Source organism: Salvelinus sp. IW2-2015, linkage group LG16, assembly GCF_002910315.2.
Source record: "Salvelinus sp. IW2-2015 linkage group LG16, ASM291031v2, whole genome shotgun sequence".
Classification (NCBI taxonomy): Eukaryota; Metazoa; Chordata; class Actinopteri; order Salmoniformes; family Salmonidae; genus Salvelinus; species Salvelinus sp. IW2-2015.
This window is the reverse complement of record NC_036856.1, coordinates 31511169-31532751: the sequence shown is the minus strand read 5'-3', so window position 1 is coordinate 31532751 and position 21583 is coordinate 31511169. Positions and strand designations below refer to the sequence as shown.

At 43.2% G+C, this 21583-nt stretch overlaps 2 protein-coding genes across 2 annotated transcripts in view; both read left to right on the top strand.

Moving 5' to 3' along the window:
* The window catches only part of LOC111975615 (trafficking protein particle complex subunit 8), a 96838-nt gene that overhangs the window by 18581 nt on the left and 56674 nt on the right, over window positions 1–21583 (top strand). Inside the window, 4 exon segments of the mRNA XM_024004039.2 lie at window positions 10061–10214; window positions 17758–17866; window positions 18528–18793; window positions 19160–19275. Of these exon segments, the coding sequence (XP_023859807.2) occupies window positions 10061–10214; window positions 17758–17866; window positions 18528–18793; window positions 19160–19275 (645 nt within the window).
* On the top strand, window positions 39–6816 carry LOC139028980 (trafficking protein particle complex subunit 8-like). The gene is made up of 6 exons (XM_070447701.1): window positions 39–53; window positions 218–333; window positions 4907–5057; window positions 6352–6452; window positions 6648–6760; window positions 6812–6816. Exons 1-6 carry the CDS (start codon window positions 39–41, stop codon window positions 6814–6816), a joined length of 501 nt encoding a protein of 166 aa, XP_070303802.1.

The following is a 21583-nucleotide window of genomic DNA, read 5'->3' as shown; positions in this document are numbered from 1 at the left end:
TTGGTAACTGTCCCCTGACTACTGCCATATCTAAGCATATGTACTTCCTGTCAGTTGGTTTATTGATTAATCGGTCAGGGTGTATTGACACAAAAATAGCAGCGAAATCCTGGAAGGACTGATTAATGATAGATGGACACAATCTATTATATGGCCTTAGGCATTCTAATGATCTGATCTCATTCCCTCTCTCTCCCTCCTTCCCCTCCGTCTGTAGCTGGTCTCCAGGAAAGGCTTGAGTCGCTCTCTGTTCTCAGTCACTAAGAAGTTGTTTGGAGGAGGGAAAGTTCCAGAGAAGAGTATTGCTGAACTGAAGAACACTTCCGGCCTTCTGTAAGTACATCACCCTCCTTCTCCTCTTCACTGTCCCCTTCCTCCTCTCCCTCTGAGATACCTACTCCAGCCCTCATCGTCCACATACAACACCCGTTCTGCCATTCACTTTTGGTTAAAGGCCCTCAAAGCACACACATCCCTGGGTCGCTCCTCTTTTCAGTTCGCTGCAGCTAGCGACTGGAACAAACTGCAAAAAACACTCAAACTGGGCTGTTTTATCTCCATCTCTTCATTCAAAGACTCAATCATGGACACTCTTACTGACAGTTGTGGCTGCTTCGCGTGATGTATTGTTGTCTCTACCTTCCTGCCTTTGTGCTGTTGTCTGTGTCCAATAATGTTTGTACCATGTTTTGTGCTGCTACCATGTTGTCATGTGTTGCTGCCTTGCTATGTTGTCTTAGGTCTCTCTTTATATAGTGTTGTGGTGTCTCTTGTCCTGATGTGTGTTGACATATATTTATTTATTATCCCAGCTCCCAGCCTTTTGGTAGGCCGTCTTTGTAAATATGAATTTGTTCTTAACTGACTTGCCTTGTTAAAAAAAAAAAGAAAGTGTAATCTACATCATGGATGGGCAGGGCTACTGGTGGCCAGCAGGTCTTATTTTTTGGAGGAACTCAATCGGTGTCTCAATTTACTGTTCAGAGGTAGAATACATAGTGTGCAATTTGGAAATTTGGTTGTGCATCAGCAGTTTCTCTTATGTCAGGGGGGCCCAAAATGCTAGTGCCGGGCCAGCGCTGTATGGATGTGGGTTTGCAGACCCGCGAGTCATAGTGGCCCTTCGTGATGAGTTCAGATTTTTTTGTTTCCCCCACAAAAATGTTTTGCCCGTCTCTGATCTACTTCACCAGTAGCAAGGAGGTTATCCAGTTAGCTGTGGTCTTGGTACTTACTATCACATTTCTCACTGGCCAGTGCTTTGAAAGATGGCAAGGTTCTCTCATTAACAGATTACACCTCGGATTCCACAATCAATCAATCAAATGTATTTATAAAGCCCTTTTTACATCAGCCAATGTCACAAAGTGCTATACATAAACCCAGCCTAAAACCCCAAACAGCAAGCAATGCAAATGTAGAAGTACGGTGGCTAGGAAACCTAGAGAGGAACCAGGCTCTGAGGGGTAGCCAGTCCTCTTCTGGCTGTACCGGGTGGAGATTATAACAGAACATGGCCAAGATGTTCAAAGATGACCAGCAGGGTCAAATAATTATAATCACAGTGGTTGTAGAGGGTACACCTCAGGAGTAAATGTCAGTAGGCTTTTCATAGCCGAGCATTCAGAGTTAGAGACAGCAGGTGCGGTAGAGAGAGTCGAAAATAGCATGTCCGGGACAAGGTAGCACTTCCGGTGAACAGTTCACTGTCTGGTACATACGGTATGAACACAACCACCAGGTAAGTTGACTGAACACATTCTCATTTACAGCAATGACCAGGGGAATAGTTACAGGAGAGAGGGGATGAATGAGCCAATTGTAAGCCGGGGATGATTAGGTGGCCATGATGGTATTATGGGCCAGATTTTGGAAATTAGCCAAGACACCAGGGTTAACACACCTACTCTTACAATAAGTGCCATGGGATCTTTAGTGACCACAGAAGGTCAGGACACCCGTTTAATGTCCCATCCGAAAGACGGCACCCTACACAGGGCAATGTCCCCAATCACTGCCCTGGGGCATTGGATTTTGTTTTTGACCAGAGGAAAGGGTGCCTCCTACTGGCCCTCTAACACCACTTCCAGCAGTATCTGGTCTCTCATTCAGGACCAGGATCAACCCTGCTTAGCTTCAGAAGCAAGCCAGCAGTGGGATGCAGGGTGGTATGCTGCTGGCTGTATGTCTGGTACATACGGTATGAACACAATCACACATTTACTGAGTTAAACCGTCCATCAGAGGTGCAGAATAAGAGGATAGAGAGAGAGAGACCTCAAAGATTAGCTTTAGGCTTTCACCCAAGACAGTGTATATGTACAGTGCATTCGGAAAGTATTCAGACCCCTTGACTTTTTCCACATTTTATTAAGTTACTTATTCTAAAATTGATTAAATCGTTTTTCCCCCCTCATCAATCTACACATGATACCCCATAATGACAAAGCCATTTTTTTTTTATTTTTTTTTACGAAATATCACATTTACATACAGTACCAGTCAAAAGTTTGGACACCTACTCATTCCAGGGTTTATCTTTATTTTTGACTATTTTCTACATTGTAGAATAATAGTGAAGACATCAAAACTATGAAATAACATACATGTAGTAACCAGAAAAGTGTTACCAAATCAAAACATATTTTATATTTGAGATTCTTTAGCCACCTTTTGCCTTGACAGCTTAGCACACTTTTGGCATTCTCTCAACCAGCTTCATGGGGTAATCTGTTTGAGGCAATCAGTTGTGTTGTGACAAGGTAGTGGTGGTGTACAGAAGAAAGCTCTATTTGCTAAAAGACCAAGTCCATATTATGGCAAGAACAGCTCAAATAAGCAAAGAGAAATGACAGTCCATCATGACTTTAAGACATGAAGGTAATTTCAAGAAGTTTCTTCAAGTGCTATGATGAAACTGGCTCTCGTGAGGACCGCCACAGAAAAGGAAGACCCAGAGTTAACTCTGCTGCAGAGGATAAGTTCATTAGTTACCAGTCTCAGCAATGAGCAATTATCTGCACCTCATAGAGTTCAAGTAACAGACACATCTCAACAACAACTGTTCAGAGGGAACAGCGTGAATCAGGCCTTCATGGTCGAATTGCTGCAAAGAAACCACTACTAAAGGACACCAATAAGAAAGGAAAGGGAAGAGACTTGTTTGGGCCAAGAAACACGAGCAATGGACATTAGACCGGTGGAAATCTGTCCTTTGGTCTGAGGAGTCCAAATTTTAGATTTTTGGTTCCAAACGCCGTGTCTTTGTGAGACGCAATGTAGGTTAATGGATGATCTCTGCGTGTGTGGTTCCCACTGTGAAGCATTGAGGAGGATGTGTGGGGGTGCATTGCAGGTGAAACTGTCTGTGATTTATTTCGCCCCAGTCTGAGGTCCTTAGCGGTCTGGAGCAGGTTAACATCAAGGATCTCTCTGTACTTTGCTCCGTTTATCTTTCCCTCGATCCTGACTAGTCTCCTAGTCCTTGCTGCTGAAAAACATCCCCACAGCATGATGCTGCCACCACAATGCTTTACCGTAGGGATGGTGCCAGGTTTCCTCCAGACGTGACGCTTGGCATTCAGGCCAAAGAGTTCAATTTAGTTTTTTATCAGACCAGAGAATCTTGTTTCTCATGTTCTGAGAGTCCTTTAGGTTCCTTTTAGCAAACTTCAAGCGGGCTGTCATGCCTTTTTACTGAGGAGTGGCTTCCATCTGGCCACTCTACCATAAAGGCCTGATTGGTGGAGTGCTGCAGAGATGGTTGTTTTTCTGGAAGGTTCTCCCATCTCCACAGAGGAACTCTGGAGCTCTGTCAAAGTAACCATCGGGTTCTTGGTCACCTCCCTGACCAAGGCCTTTCTCCCCCGATTGCTCAGTTTGGCCGGGCAGACAGCTCTAGGAAGAGTCTTGGTGGTTCCAAACTTCTGCCATTTTAAGAATGATGGAGGCCATTGTGTTATTGGGTACGTTCAATGATGCAGACATTTTTTGGTACCCTTCCCCAGATCTGTGCCTCGACACAATCCTATCTCTGAGCTCTTCGGACAATTCCTTCGACCTCATGGCTTGGTTTTTGTTCTGATATGCACTGTCAACTGTGGGACCTTTATATTGACTGGTGTGTGCCTTTCCAAATCATTTCCAATCAATTTAATTTAAAAACGCAGCACACTACTGCTCATGCTCCCAGGTGATATTTATTTACTTGAAGTTTCCTCTCAATGTCCCCTCCCCTGCGTGACATCTTTACCATTTCTATTCCAATGTATCTCAGAGATCTAATAGGATGTCCAGCTTGTACAAAATGACAAGCAACCAGATTTTGCCAACAAATCCAGCACCTGCGGAAAGTACCTGCATGTGCATATGTCCTTCAGCTTTTGTAGAATCAATTGAATTTGCCACAGATGGACTCCATTTAAGTTGTAGGAACATCTCAAGGATGATCAATGGAAACAGGATGCACCTGAGCTCAATTTCGAGTCTCATAGCAAAGGGTCTGAATACTTATGTAAATAAGATATTTGTTTTTTATTTCTAATATATTTGCACAAATTATAACAAACTTTTTTCCCCCTTGTCATTATGGGATTTTGTGTGTAGATTGAGATTGTTATTTATTTGATCAATTTTAGAATATGGCTGTAATGTAACAACGTGAAAAAAAAAGTCAAGGGGTCTGAATGCTTACCGAATGCACTGTACAGTTTGGATGTGTCCCAAATGGCACCCTATTCACTACAGTGCACTACTTTTGACCAGAGCTTTTTTGGCCCTGGTCAAACGTATTGCTGTCAATAGGAGAATAGGGTTCCATTTGAGTCTGACTTTGTTTTCTAACACCTCCACCTATACCTCAGCTGAGTATATGACCTCTGACCTCTGCCCTGTGTAATATCATCAGCTATCATCCAGAAGCCCCTGAGCTGCAGATCAGGAAGATGGCTGACCTGTGTTTCCTGGTTCAGCACTATGAGCTGGCCTACAGCTGCTACCACACGGCCAAGAAGGACTTCTTATCTGACCAGGCCATGCTCTATGCCGCTGGGGCGCTGGTGAGAACACACACACAGAAAGGGAGAGAGAGATGTGGCGCGCACACACACACTGTTGTGGAAATTCTAATCAATAAGGAGGAGAGACAAGGTCAATCACTGATCAGGATATTACTTTATTCACAACTTATTTATAATGCGGCATAGAGTAATTGCTCTGCAATAATGAGGCTGGCGACTCAACAGCGAGCAGCTCTGACATACAAAGAATGCAAAATATATTTTATAGCAAAGATACACCTTCTTAGTCTACATGACAAACAACAGATGTATGGAATGGGTCACAAGGTGATACTTGATATATGAGAAAGCAGTATCCCCCAGCCAGATGGGATTTGTTATGAAGACTTTTCTTATTGTACAGAGTTAGCCCCCTAAGATCTCGTCCCTGGTACTTCACAGTACAGAAACAGCAACTCATTCTATAGCATAAATCAATTGTAAAGTCCTGAGGGGAGTGAGCCTCTGGGTTATACACTATCCCAAGATAGGTGCTACATCAGAGATGACGTACAGTGGTTCCAGACACTACCCCACACATCTTTTCTCAGACCTGATCTCCCCCAAGGTCAAAGGAGGGAGTGAGTGGCGCACAGACATTCTGTGACAACCAAGTATGACAACCAAGTAATTGGTTGTCATTTAATCACATGGTTTAAAATAGGTAAAGACACATTCACATATGAAGACAATGTTCCAGCCTGTCCTCTTCTCTTTCTGATATTCTGCATAGCAACAGGGACATGTGATAGACAAGCCTGATTTCTCCCCTCTCTGGGCCCCAGATGACTGGGGCCCATATGAGGGAGGAAGTGCAACTGCCAACACCAGAGTCCAAAGGGATACATTCTAATAACAAGAGTTCAACAGTTCAATCAAATAAGCATATTATGCAGATAAGATATCTTAATAATCTATATTACTGAACTAATTCTGATTCTTCTGCCACAACACTCAAAGAGAACCTACACAGATAAACAAGTGAATACTGTACACGCTCACACACACGTCACATGCACACACACAGTACATTGTCATGAAGGTACAGGTGCGTGTGTTTGAGACTCTTATAGCCAGAATATTTTTGACAGTCTGATGTGGTCTGGAGCTGTGACGTGTCCCTTCCTATCCTCCACACACCTACCATATTACCACTTATGACACTCAACACTAATTGTTATTTAGATATATGAGAAATGGATACATTTTAAATGGTTATCATTTTCCTCTCATATTGCTGCACCCTCTTTCTCGTTATCTCTCTCTCTCTCGCTCTCTGTCGGTCTGTCTATAGGAGATGGCAGCAGTGTCTGCGTTTCTCCAGGGTGGGGCTCCACGGCCGTATCCAGCACACTATATGGACACGGCAATTCAGACCTACAGAGATGTGTGCAAGTACGGCATTAACACACACAGCTGCATGTGTTGTCACAAAAACACACATTGATTAACAATATCCAGTAAGCTAAAATACCCAGCCTCATAGCTCAACAGCCGCATACAAGTCACAAAATACACAACTACAATGCACTGGCTCTCCCACTCCTGTGGTAGTGTGTATGAATGTTTTATAAATGTCACCCCCTACAGGAACAAGGTCCTAGCTGAGCGTTGTGCTCTGTTCAGTGCTGAGGTACTGAAGAGTCAGGCCAAGTACTCTGATGCTGCTACCCTCCTCATCAAGATGACCAGTGAGGTGAGAAGTACACACTACTTCTCATTGGGACCACAGGTTCTATGTTTTTATTCTGTAGATTGACCTCTGGCTCTGTGCATCTCTGTGGAAGTCAGATTATTGAATGTTACGTGTATCATATACAGTTGAAGTCGGAAGTTTACATACACTAAGTTGACTGTGCCTTGAAACAGCTTGGACAATTCCCGAAAATTGTCATGGCTTTAGAATCTTCTGATAGGCTAATTGACATCATTTGAGTCAATTGGAGGTGTACCTGTGGATGTATTTCAAGGCCTACCTTCAAACTCAGTGCCTCTTTGCTTGACATCATGGGAAAATCAAAAGAAATCAGCCAAGACCTCAGAAAAAAGATTGTAGACCTCCACTAGTCTGGTTCATCCTTGGGAGCAATTTTCAAACGCCTGAAGGTACCACGTTCATCTGTACAAACAATAATACGCAAGTATAAACACCATAGGACCACGCAGCCGTCATACCGCTCAGGAAGGAGACATATTCTGTCTCCTTGACATGAACGTACTTTGGTGCGAAAAGTGCAAATCAATCCCAGAACAACAGCAAAGGACCTTGTGAAGATTGCTGGGGGAAACGGGTACAAAGTATCTATATCCACAGTAAAACGAGTTCTATATCGACATAACCTGAAAGGCTGCTCAGCAAGGAAGAAGCCACTGTTCCAAAACCGCCATAAAAATAAGCCAGACTACGGTTTGCAACTGCACATTGGGACAAAGATTGTACTTTTTGYAGAAATGTCCTCTGGTCTGATGAAAAAAAATGGAACTGTTTGGCCATAATGACCATCGTTATGTTTGGAAGAAAAATGGGGAGGCTTGCTAGCTGAAGAGCACCATCCCAACTGTAAAGCACGGGGGTGGCAGCGTCATGTTGTGGGGGTGCTTTGCTGAAGGAGGGACTGGTGCACTTCACAAAATAGATGGCATCATGAGCGAGGAAAATTGTGGATATATTGAAGCAACATCTCAAGACATCAGTCAGGYAGTTAAAGCTTGYTRGCAAATGGGTCTWRCAAATGGACAATGACCCCAAGCATARTTWCAAAGTTGTGGCAAAATGGCTTAAGGACAACAAAGTCAAGCTATTGGAGCGGCCATCACAAAGCCCTGACCTCAACCCCATAGAACATTTGTGGGCAGAACTGAAAAAGCGTGTGCGAACAAGGAGGCCTACAAACCTGACTCAGTTACACAAGCTCTGTCAGGAGAAATGGGCCAAAATTCACCCAACTTATTGTGGGGAGCTTGTGGAAGGCTACCCAAAACGTTTGACCCAAGTTAAACAATTTAAAGGCAATGCTACCAAATACTAATTGAGTGTATGCAAACTTCTGACCCACTGGGAATGTGATGAAAGAAATAAAAGCTGAAATACATAATTCTTTCTACTATTATTCTGACATTTCACATTCTTAAAATAAAGTGGTGATCTTAACTGACCTAAGACGGGGAATTTTTACTAGGATTAAATGTCAGGAATTGTGGAACTGAGTTTAAATGTATTTAGCTAAGGTGTATGTTAACTTCCGATTTCAACTGTACACACAATACCCCATAATGAGAAAGTGAAAAGAGGTTTTTAGACATTTTTGCAAATGTATTAAAAATAGAAAACAGAATTACCTAATTTGCATAAGTATTCAGACCCTTTGCTACTAGACTCGACATTGAGTTCAGGTGCATCCTGTTTCCATTGATCATCCTTGAGGTGTCTACAATTTGATTGGAGTCCACCTGTGGTCAATTCAATTGATTGGACATGATTTGAAAAGCCACACCCCTGTCTATGTAAGGCCCACAGTTGACAGCGCATATCAGAGCAAAAACCAAGCCATGAAGTCGAAGGAATTGTCCATAGAGCTCCGAGATAGGATTGTGTCGAGGCACAGATCTGGGGAAGGGTACCAAAACATGTCTGCTACATTGAAGGTCCCCAAGAACACAGTGGCCTCCATTATTAAGTCGAAGAAGTTTGGAACCAACAAGACTCTWCCTAGAGCTGGCTGCCCGGCCAAACTGAGCAATCGGGGGAGAAGGGCATTGGTCAGGGAGGTGACCAAGAACCCGATGGTCACTTTGACAGAGCTCCAGAGTTCCTCTGTGGAGATGGTAGAACCTTCTGACAACCATCTCTGCAGCCCTCCACCAATCAGGCCTTTAWGTAGAGTGGCCAGACTGAAGCCACTCTTCAGGGCAGATGACAACCTTGGAGTTTGCCAAAACTCTCCTAAAGACTCTGACCATGAGAAACAAGATTCTCTGTTCTGATAAAATTCAGGCCAAAGAGTAAAWTTTTWTTTGACCTTTTTAACTAGGCAAGTCAGTTAAGAACAAATTCTTATTTTCAATGGCGGCCTCAGAACGACAGATTTGTACCTTGTCAGCTGGGGGATTTGAACTTGCAACCTTTCGGTTACTAGTCTAACGCTCTATCCACTATGCTACCCTGCCGCCCCAATGCCAAGCGTCATGTCTGGTGGAAACCTGGCACCATTTCTATGGTGGTGGCAGTGTAATGCTGTGGGGATGTTTTTCAGCGGCAAAGACTGGGAGACTAGTCAGGAAAGATGAACAGAGCAAAGTACAGAGAGATCCTTGATGAAAATCTGCTCCAGAGCACTCAGGACCTCAGTGGCATCTGGAGAAGTCTCTGAATGTTCTTGAGTGGCCCAGCCAGAACCCGATCGAACATCTCTGGAGAGACCTGAAAATAGCTGTGCAGTGACGCTCCCCATCCAACCTGACAMAGCTTAAGTGGATCTGCAGAGAAGAATGGGAGAAACTCCCCAAATACAGGTGTGCCAAGCTTGTAGTGTCATACCCAAGAAGACTCGAGGCTGTAATCACTGCCAAAGGCGCTTCAACAAAGTACTGAGTAAAGGGTCTGAATTCTTATGTAAATGTAACATTTAAGTTTTTAATTTAACAGATATGCAAACGTTTCTAAAAACCTATTTTTACTTTGTCATTATGGGGTATTGTGTTTAGATTGAGACGGGGAAAAACTTTTAAATCCATTTTAGAAAAGGCTGTAACGTAACAATATGTGGAAAAATTCAAGGGGTCTGAATACTTCCTGAATGCACTGTATATCAAACACAAAAGTCATGTTTTTGACTGCACTGGGCCTTGAATAGTTTAATGTTGAATTGGCTTACATTTTTAAGTCATGTAAAAAAAATCTATATACTTGATTTCGGCCCAAAAGGACTGCTTTAAACTGTTAATGTGTCATTCTTAGCCTGTCATTGTAATTGTATATATTTTTTTCTCTCTTGTGCTCTCAGAGCTGACTCTGTGTATGAGGATATGAAGCAGAGGTATGGTTCTCAGGGTTGTTACCTTCTGAAGATCAACTCTCGTACAGCAGCAGCAGGAACAGATGAACAGATACCGGACCCATGGAGCCAGTACCTTAACAAGAGCAGTCTGCAAAGCCAGGTACGGTAGAGCCCAGACAAAGTTTTCCAAGTATCTAATTCAGTGGTCACCAACCGGTCGACCGCATTCAACTGGTCGATCTCCAAGGCATTTCTAGTCGATCGCCAAACATTTCTGTAAAACCAGAGGCGGCGCTCCTAGTGGCCGGAGACTTTAATGCAGGGAAACTTAAATCAGGTCTACCAAATTTCCATCAACATGTTAAATGTGCAACCAGAGGAAAAAAAATTCTAGATCACCTGTACTCCACACACAGAGACGCGTACAAAGCTCGCCCTCCATTTGGTAAATCTGACCACAACTCTATCCTCCTGATTCCTGCTTACAGAAAAATTAAAGCCGAAAGCACCAGTGACCTCGGTCTATAAAAAAGATGGTCAAGATGAAGCAGATGCTAAACTACAGGACTGTTTTGCTCCACAGACTGGAACATGTTCCGGATTCTTCCGATGGCATTGGAGTACAACCACATCAGTCACACTGGCTTATCATAATAAGTGCATCGAGGACGTCGTCCCACAAGTGAATAGTACAATACCCCAACCCAGAAGCCATGGATTACAGACAACAACTTCGCACTGAGCTAAAGGGTAGAGCTGCCGCTTTTAAGGTGCGGGACTTCTAACGAACGTCTTACAAAAATCCTGCTACGCCCTCCGACGAACCATCAAACAGGCAAAGCATCATACAGGACTAAGAATTAATCATACTACACCGGCTCCGACGCGTGTCTTATGTGGCAGGGTTGCAAAACTATTACAGACTACAAAGGGAAGCACAGCCGCGAGCTGCCCAGTGACACGAGCTAAATCACTCTCTATGCTCGTCTAGGCCAAGAAACACTGAGGCATGATGAGAGCATCACGTTGTTTCCAGGCGACTGTGGTGATCACGCTCTCCATAGCCGAGTGAGTAAGGCCTTTAACAGGTAACGAAATACACACGCTGCGGGGCCAGACGGATTCCAGGACGTGTGTCCGGGCATGTGCGACCAACTGGCAGGTGTCTTCACTGACATTTTCAACATGTCCTGATTGAGTCTGTATACCAACATGTTTCAAGCAACCATCCATAAGTCCCTGTGCCCAAGAATAACAAAGGCACTGCCTAAATGATACAGACCCGTAGCACTCACGTCGTAACCAGCATGAAAGTGCTTTGAAAGGTTGGTAATGGATCAAAACTAAAACCATAATACCACAAACCCTAAAGACCACTCCAATTGCATACCGCCAAACAGATCACAGATGATGCAATTCTATTGCACTCCACACTGCCCTTTCACACTGGAAAACAGGACAGCTTATGTGAGAATGCTATTCATTGACTACAGCTCACGTTCAACACCATAGTACCCGCCTCAAACTCATCACTAAGCTAAGGATCTGGGACTAAAACACGTCCCCTCTGCAACTGATCCTGGCATCCCTGACGGGCCGCCCCAGGTGGTGAGGGTAGGTAGCAAACACATTCCACGACTGATCTACAACTGGAGCGCCAGGGTGTGTGCTCAGTCCCTCTGTACTTCTGTTCACCACGACTGCACGACTCAAACAAAATCATTAAAGTTTGCAGACGACCAACAGTGGTAAAGGCCTGATCACCGACATAGACGAGACAAGCTATAGGGAGGAAGTCGAAAACTGGCCATAAGGGTGTGAGAATAAACCTATCCCTCAACGTAACCAAGACTAAAGGAGATTATTGGGTGGACTACAGGAAAAGAAGGACGACGCAAAGCCCCTATTCTCATCGACGGGGTGTAGTGGAGCAGGTGAGAAGTTCAAGTTCCTTGTGTACGAACAACAAAACTAGAATGGTCAAAACACAAGACAGTCGTAAGAGGAAGCACGACAAAGCCTATTCCCCCTCAGAACACTAAAAGATTTGGCATGGGTCTGAGATCCTCAAAATTTCTACAAGGCTGAACATCAGAAGAGCACTCTGATTGGTTAATCACTCAGCTGGTACGGCAACTGCTCGGCTCTGACGCAAGGCACTACAGAAGGGTAGTGCGTAGCGGCCAGTACATCACTGGGCTAAGCTTGCCTGCCATCCAGGACCTCTACCCAGGCGGTGTCAGAGGAAGGCCTAAAGATTGTCAAAGACTCAGCCACGCCAGTATAGACTGTTTCTCGCTACTACGCATGGCAAGCGGTACTGGAGTGCCAAGTCTAGGACAAAAAGGCTTCTCAACAGTTTTTACCCAAAGCCATAAACTCCTGAACAGTAATAAATGGCTACCCGGACTATTTGCATTTTGTGCCCCCCCCCCCCCCACCCTCTTTTTACGCTGCTGCTACTCTCTTGTTTATCATCTATGCAATATCACTTTAACTATACATTCATGTACATACTACCTCAATTGGGCCGACCAACAAGTGCTCCCGCACATTGGCTCACCAGGCTATCTGCATTGTGTCCCACCCACCACCCGCCAACCCCTCTTTTACGCTACTGCTACTCTCTGTTCATCATATATGCATAGTCACTTTAACCATATCTACATGTACATACTACCTCAATCAGCCTGACTAACCGGTGTCTGTATGTAGCCTCGCTACTGTATATAGCCTGTTTTTTTACTGTTTTATTTCTTTACCTACCTATTGTTCACCTAATACCTTTTTGAACTATTGGTTAGAGCCTGTAAGTAAGCATTTCCTTGTATTCAGCGCACGTGACAAACTTTGATTTGATTTGAAAAACCCAATGATAAAGAAATATTTGTGTCGGTCTATATTACGCCGATATTATATACATATAGAATGAACAAATACGTTTGCTCATTTGTGGTTATTTTTTGAATTTATTCTTATTCCATTTTCAGTTGAAATATATAGCCTATATATTTTCTATTGAATAACTAATTTACTTCATGGTTTCAGTAAGGAAACAGTTTTGTAATGAACACCTAATGTATGCTTGTCATAACAAGCTCTCATTGTGAGGTTGCCATGAATTGTTTCTTAACATGACCTTGTTGTAAAGCACTGTAGTGAATCTACTCAATACAAATGCTGATTCTAACATCTAGTGGTGATATTATGAACGGCATCTTATTGGGTTTCACTGCATTCTCATTGAAGAGTTTAGTTTTTTAGGTTTACTTTGTGACAAAGCTTAATTCATTCAGCCCTCGTGTATTCGGGTACTTGTGGTGCTTCAGTACAAACACTTACGCATTTTTATCCAGTGCCATAGATATACAAATCTTTAAGTTTTACCAAAGAATGTAAACTGAACAACTGTTTCGTATTTATAGAGGATATACAGTGCATTCGGAAAGTTTATACCCCTTCACTTTTTCCAAAACAAAATGTACGTTACAGCCTTATTCTTAAATTGATTAAATAAGTTCAGCAAAAAAMAAATGTCCGTATTTTCAGGACCCTGTCTTTCAAAGATAATTTATAAAAATCCAAATAACTTCACAGATCTTCATTGTAAAGGGTTTAAACACTGTTTCCCATGCTTGTTCAATGAACCATAAACAATCAATGAACATGCACCTGTGGAACGGTCGATAAGACCCTAACAGCTTAGACGGAAGGCAATTAAGGTCACAGTTATGAAAASTTAGGACACTYAAGAGGCCTTTCTACTGACTCTGAAAAACACCAAAAMAAAGATGCCCAGGATCCCTGCTCATCTGCGTGAATGTGCCTTAGGCATGCTGCAAGGAGGCATTAGGACTGCAGATGTGTCCAGGGCAATAAATTGCAAAATCCGTACTGTGAAACGCCTAAGATAGCACTACAGGACGGACAGCTGATCGTCCTCGCAGTGGCAGACCACGTGTAACAACATCTGCACAGGATGTCACCGGCAACAATGTTGCCTATGGACACAAACCCAAAGTCGCTGGACCAGACAAGACTGGCCAAAAGTGCTCTTCATTGACGAGTCGCAGTTTTGTCTCACCAGGGGTGATGGTTGGATTCGCGTTTATCAGCGAAGGAAGGAGCATTACACAGAGGCCTGTACTCTGGAGCGGGATCGATTTGGAGGTGGAGAGTCCGTCATCGTCTGGGGCGGTGTGTCACAGCATCATCAGACTGAGCTTGTTGTCATTGCAGGCAATCTCAACGCTGTGCGTTACAGGGAAGAAATCCTCCTCCCTCATGTGGTGCCCTTCCTGCAGGCTCATCCTGACATGACCCTCCAGCATGACAATGCCATCAGCCATACTGCTCGTTCTGTTCGTGATTTCCTGCAAGACAGCAATGTCAGTGTTCTGCCATGGCCAGCGAAGAGCCTGTATCTAAATCCCATTGAGCACGTCTGGGACCTGTTGGATCGGAGGGTGATGGCTAGGGCCATTCCCCCAGAAATGTCCGGGAACTTGCAGGTGCCTTGGTGGAAGAGTGGGGTAACATCTCACAGCAAGAACTAGCAAATCTGGTGCAGTCAATGAAGAGGAGATGCACTGCAGTACTTAGTATCAGGTGTGGCCACCAGCTGCATTGACTGTTACTTTTGATTTTGACCCCCCCCCCCTCAGGGACACATTATTCCATTTCTGTTAATCACATGTCTGTGGAACTTGTTCAGTTTGTCTGTTGTTGAATCTTATGTTCATACAAATATTTACACATGTTAAGTTTGATAAATAAACGCAGTAGACAGTTTTTTTTATTATTTTTTACTGAGTTTAGTTTTTTCCCCCTCATCAATCTACACAGAATACCCTGTAATGACAAAGTAAATGTATAGAAAATCTAAACTGAAATATTACATTGATATAAGTATTCAGACCCTTTACTCAGTACTTTGTTGAAGCACCTTTGGCAGCTATTCCAGCCTCGAGTCTCCTTGGGTGTGACGCAACAAGCTTGGCACACCTGTATTTGGGGAGTTTCTCCCATTTTTCTCTGCAGATCCTCTCAAGCTCTGTCAGGTTGGATGGGGATCGTCGTTGCACAGCTATTTTCAGGTCTCTCCAAAGATGTTGGATCGTGTTCAAGTCTGGGCTCTGGCTGGGCCACTCAAGGACATTCAMAGACTTCTCCAGAAGCCATTCCTGCATTGTATTTGGGTCATTATCCTGCTGGAAGGTGAACCTTTGCCCCAGTCTGAGGTCTTGAGCCCTCCGGAGCAGGTTTTCATCAAGGATCTCTCTGCACTTTGCTCTGGTCATCTTTCCCTCAATCCTAACTAGCCTCCTAGTCCCTACTGCTAAATAAAATCCCCACAGCATGATGCTGCCACCACCATTCTTCACAGTARGGATGGTGCCATGTGTCCTCCAGGTGGCCAACTCTAGGAAGACTCTTGGTGGTTCCAAACTTCTTCCATTTAAGAATGATGGATGCCATTGTGTTATTGGGGACCTTCAATGCTGCACACATGCTTTGGTACCCTTCCCCAGATCTGTGCCTAGACACAATTCTGTCTCGGAGCTCTACTGACAATTCCTTTGACCTCATGGCTTGGTTTTTGCTCTGACATGCACTGTCAACTGTTGGACCTTACATAGACAGGTGTGTGCCTTTACAAAATAATTTCCAATCTATTTAATTTATCACAGGTGGATTCCAAGTCGTAGAGACATCTCAAGGGTAAAGGATGGATCGACGCAATGGATCGAGTCTCATAGCAAAGGTCTTAATACTTATGTAAATAAGGTATTTCTGTTTTATTTTTAATACATTTGCAAACATAAAAAAAAAAATGTTTTTTGTTTTGTTATTGTGTGTAGATTGATTGGGAGACTTTAAAAAAAAAAAAAACATTTTTAGAGTAAGGCTATAATGTAACAATGCGGAAAAAGTCAAGGGGTCTGAATTCTTTCCCGAATGCACTGTAGTTTGTATTTGTGGTTTACTAGATAACCACCAAAAATTATTCTTAAATAATGTTCATTTTAATATTTAATTGAATTATAATTTAGAGTATCATTTGGACCACAATTTGTGATAAAAGGGCCTGTTTTTCATTACACCAAAAAAAAAAACATACAGTACCAGTCAAAAGTGTGGACTCCTACTCACTGCACGGTTTTTCTTTATTTTTTCTACATTGTAGAATAATATTGAAGACATTAAAACTAAGAAATAACACACATGGAATCATGTAGTAACCAAAAAAGTGTTAAACAAAGTAGCCACCSTTTGCCTTGATGACAGCTTTGCACGCTCTTGACATTCTCTACCAGCTTCACAAGGAATGCTTTTCCAACAGTCTTGAAGGAGTTCCCACATCTGCTGAGCGCTTGTTGGATGCTTTTCCTTCACTCTGCGGTCCAACTCATCCCAAACCATCGATATTGGGTTGATGTCAGGTGATTGTGGAGGCCAGGTCATCTGATGCAGCACTCCATCACTCTCCTTTGTCAAATAGCCCTTACATAGCCTGGAGTTGTGTTTTATGTCATTTTCCTGTTGAAAAACAAATGATAGGATGGCGTAACGCTGGTGTGGTAGCAATGCTGGTTAAGTGTTCCTTGAATTATAAATAAATCACTGACAATATTACCAGCAATTCACCATCACACCACCACCTTGCTTCACGGTCGGAACCACACATGAGATCATCCATTCAGCTACTCTGTATCTCACAATCTCACAATGCACTTGGAACTAAATATTTCTAATTTGAACTCATCGTGCCAAAGGACAGATTTCCACCGGTCTAATGTCCGTTGCTTATGTTTCTTGTCCCAAACAAGTCTCTTCTTCTTATTGGTGTGGTGTCTTTGCAGCAATTCGACCATGAAGGCCTGATTTCATGCAGTCTCCTCTGAACAGTTGATTTTGAGATGTGTCTGTTACTTGAACTCTCTGAAGCATTTATTTGGGCTGCATTTTCTTTGGCTGGTGACTCTGAACTTATCCTCTCCAGAAGTTACTCTGTGTCTTTCTTTCCTGTGGCGGTCCTCATGAGAGCTATTTTCATCATAGGCTTGATTGTTTTTGCGACTGCGCTTTAAGAAACTTTCAAAGTTCTTGAAGGTCAATCAATCCGGAAAATTTCAAGTAATGATGGACTGTTTCTCTTTGCTTATTTGAGCTATTTTTGCCGTAATATGGACTTGGTCTTTTACCAAATAGTTTTATCTTCTGTTTACCATGGAAAGAAATTCCACAAATTAACTTTTAACAAGGCACACCTGTTAATTGAATTGCATTCCAGGTGACTACCTAATGAAGTTGGTTGAGAGAATGCCAAGAGTGTACAAAGCTGTCAAGGCAAAGGGTGGCTACTTTGAAGAATCTCAAGTATAAAATATTTTGATTTAACCATTTTTTGGGGGGTTACTATATGATTCCATGTGTGTCATTTCATAGTTTGGATGTCTTCACTATTATTCTACAATGTAGAAAATAGTAAAAATAAAGATTAACCCTGGAATGAGTAGGTGTCAACTTTTGACTGGTACTGTATTTTAGCAGATATATCGTTAATCGTTGACTATTGCCTCACCAAAATCGGTATCAGTATTGGATCTAAAAATCCCATATCGGTCAGGCTCTACTATCTCCAGTTTCGTGCCTATTGATCATGACCCATATATTGTCATGTTTGCTCCTGGCTGTTCTAGGATCAGTCTGAGGAMCCAGCCCCAACCCCTGTAGTGGTGAACAACACGGCTGTAGAGAACAACGTAGGAGGAGCACCAGAGATGGACGGACATGACTCGGCAGAGAATGGTGAGCTTAGCCACTTAGAAATACTCAGGAGCTGAAGATTTCATATCATTACTCACTCTTGGGGTGGCAGTTAGCCTAGTGGTTAGAGCGTTGGACTAGTAACCGAAAGGTTGCAAGATCGAATCCCCAAGCTGACAAGGTAAAAATATGTCGTTCTGCCCCTGAATAAGGCATAACTCACTGTTCCTAGGCCGTCATTGTAAATAAGAATTTGTTCTTAACTGACTTGCCTAGTTAAATAAAGGTAWAATAAAAAATCTAACTGACATACACATACTTGTGGTCCTGTGTGGCTCAGTTGAACAGAGCCTGGCGCTAGCAACTCCAAGGTCGTTGGCTCAGTGGGATTGCATATATATATATATATATACGTCTCATTCTCCCGTACTGAAAGATTGAAGGATCTGTAGTTGAGTTTAATTAATTTAATCCAGATGGAGAAACTATATGCTCATTACTAATCCATCTGAAGCATGCTGTTGACAATGTATTGTTTATTCAGATGTAGTTTCTATGAAGTCTAGACACACACCCTCATTTGAAGTCTGCCTAGGTTCTTGACAATACTTTGTTTATCCAGACGGAATCTCCCAACAGTCTGGACACACACCTTTACATTGTTGACATTGTGTGTTGTTGTTGACAATGTTTTGTTTATCAGACGGAGTCTCTGTAAACAGTCTGGACAACACCCACCCTCTCCAGCTGGAGACTGCCATTGACATGCCCGGTAGCCTGGACTCCCTCAGGGCTATCGCCGCGGAAACCAACACTACGACAGTCTACACGGGAGTGGCGGCGGGCACCAGCCATGGGGCATGTCTAACGCTGAACGACCACAACCGCCTCAGACTATTCATCCAGGAATTTACCTTCAGGGGACTACTACCTCACATAGAGAAGAACATTAGACGGCTCAATGATCAGGTAGACACACACACACACACACACACACACACACACACACACACACACACACACACACACACACACACACACACACACACACACACACACACACAGACCGCTCAGCTACCACGGTTTACCACTGTGTTGTCTTGTACCACTGTGTTGTCTTGGTAACTGTCCCCTGACTACTGCCATATCTAAGCATATGTACTTCCTGTCAGTTGGTTTATTGATTAATCGGTCAGGGTGTATTGACACAAAAATAGCAGCGAAATCCTGGAAGGACTGATTAATGATAGATGGACACAATCTATTATATGGCCTTAGGCATTCTAATGATCTGATCTCATTCCCTCTCTCTCCCTCCTTCCCCTCCGTCTGTAGCTGGTCTCCAGGAAAGGCTTGAGTCGCTCTCTGTTCTCAGTCACTAAGAAGTTGTTTGGAGGAGGGAAAGTTCCAGAGAAGAGTATTGCTGAACTGAAGAACACTTCCGGCCTTCTGTAAGTACATCACCCTCCTTCTCCTCTTCACTGTCCCCTTCCTCCTCTCCCTCTGAGATACCTACTCCAGCCCTCATCGTCCACATACAACACCCGTTCTGCCATTCACTTTTGGTTAAAGGCCCTCAAAGCACACACATCCCTGGGTCGCTCCTCTTTTCAGTTCGCTGCAGCTAGCGACTGGAACAAACTGCAAAAAACACTCAAACTGGGCTGTTTTATCTCCATCTCTTCATTCAAAGACTCAATCATGGACACTCTTACTGACAGTTGTGGCTGCTTCGCGTGATGTATTGTTGTCTCTACCTTCCTGCCTTTGTGCTGTTGTCTGTGTCCAATAATGTTTGTACCATGTTTTGTGCTGCTACCATGTTGTCATGTGTTGCTGCCTTGCTATGTTGTCTTAGGTCTCTCTTTATATAGTGTTGTGGTGTCTCTTGTCCTGATGTGTGTTGACATATATTTATTTATTATCCCAGCTCCCAGCCTTTTGGTAGGCCGTCTTTGTAAATATGAATTTGTTCTTAACTGACTTGCCTTGTTAAAAAAAAAAAGAAAGTGTAATCTACATCATGGATGGGCAGGGCTACTGGTGGCCAGCAGGTCTTATTTTTTGGAGGAACTCAATCGGTGTCTCAATTTACTGTTCAGAGGTAGAATACATAGTGTGCAATTTGGAAATTTGGTTGTGCATCAGCAGTTTCTCTTATGTCAGGGGGGCCCAAAATGCTAGTGCCGGGCCAGCGCTGTATGGATGTGGGTTTGCAGACCCGCGAGTCATAGTGGCCCTTCGTGATGAGTTCAGATTTTTTTGTTTCCCCCACAAAAATGTTTTGCCCGTCTCTGATCTACTTCACCAGTAGCAAGGAGGTTATCCAGTTAGCTGTGGTCTTGGTACTTACTATCACATTTCTCACTGGCCAGTGCTTTGAAAGATGGCAAGGTTCTCTCATTAACAGATTACACCTCGGATTCCACAATCAATCAATCAAATGTATTTATAAAGCCCTTTTTACATCAGCCAATGTCACAAAGTGCTATACATAAACCCAGCCTAAAACCCCAAACAGCAAGCAATGCAAATGTAGAAGTACGGTGGCTAGGAAACCTAGAGAGGAACCAGGCTCTGAGGGGTAGCCAGTCCTCTTCTGGCTGTACCGGGTGGAGATTATAACAGAACATGGCCAAGATGTTCAAAGATGACCAGCAGGGTCAAATAATTATAATCACAGTGGTTGTAGAGGGTACACCTCAGGAGTAAATGTCAGTAGGCTTTTCATAGCCGAGCATTCAGAGTTAGAGACAGCAGGTGCGGTAGAGAGAGTCGAAAATAGCATGTCCGGGACAAGGTAGCACTTCCGGTGAACAGTTCACTGTCTGGTACATACGGTATGAACACAACCACCAGGTAAGTTGACTGAACACATTCTCATTTACAGCAATGACCAGGGGAATAGTTACAGGAGAGAGGGGATGAATGAGCCAATTGTAAGCCGGGGATGATTAGGTGGCCATGATGGTATTATGGGCCAGATTTTGGAAATTAGCCAAGACACCAGGGTTAACACACCTACTCTTACAATAAGTGCCATGGGATCTTTAGTGACCACAGAAGGTCAGGACACCCGTTTAATGTCCCATCCGAAAGACGGCACCCTACACAGGGCAATGTCCCCAATCACTGCCCTGGGGCATTGGATTTTGTTTTTGACCAGAGGAAAGGGTGCCTCCTACTGGCCCTCTAACACCACTTCCAGCAGTATCTGGTCTCTCATTCAGGACCAGGATCAACCCTGCTTAGCTTCAGAAGCAAGCCAGCAGTGGGATGCAGGGTGGTATGCTGCTGGCTGTATGTCTGGTACATACGGTATGAACACAATCACACATTTACTGAGTTAAACCGTCCATCAGAGGTGCAGAATAAGAGGATAGAGAGAGAGAGACCTCAAAGATTAGCTTTAGGCTTTCACCCAAGACAGTGTATATGTACAGTGCATTCGGAAAGTATTCAGACCCCTTGACTTTTTCCACATTTTATTAAGTTACTTATTCTAAAATTGATTAAATCGTTTTTCCCCCCTCATCAATCTACACATGATACCCCATAATGACAAAGCCATTTTTTTTTTATTTTTTTTTACGAAATATCACATTTACATACAGTACCAGTCAAAAGTTTGGACACCTACTCATTCCAGGGTTTATCTTTATTTTTGACTATTTTCTACATTGTAGAATAATAGTGAAGACATCAAAACTATGAAATAACATACATGTAGTAACCAGAAAAGTGTTACCAAATCAAAAC

Coding starts and splice junctions, on each gene's coding strand:
- LOC139028980 (XM_070447701.1), top strand. Junction 334..4,906: donor AAGAACACTTCCGGCCTTCT/GTAAGTACATCA, acceptor TAATATCATCAG/CTATCATCCAGAAGCCCCTG. Junction 6,453..6,647: donor ACCTACAGAGATGTGTGCAA/GTACGGCATTAA, acceptor CACCCCCTACAG/GAACAAGGTCCTAGCTGAGC.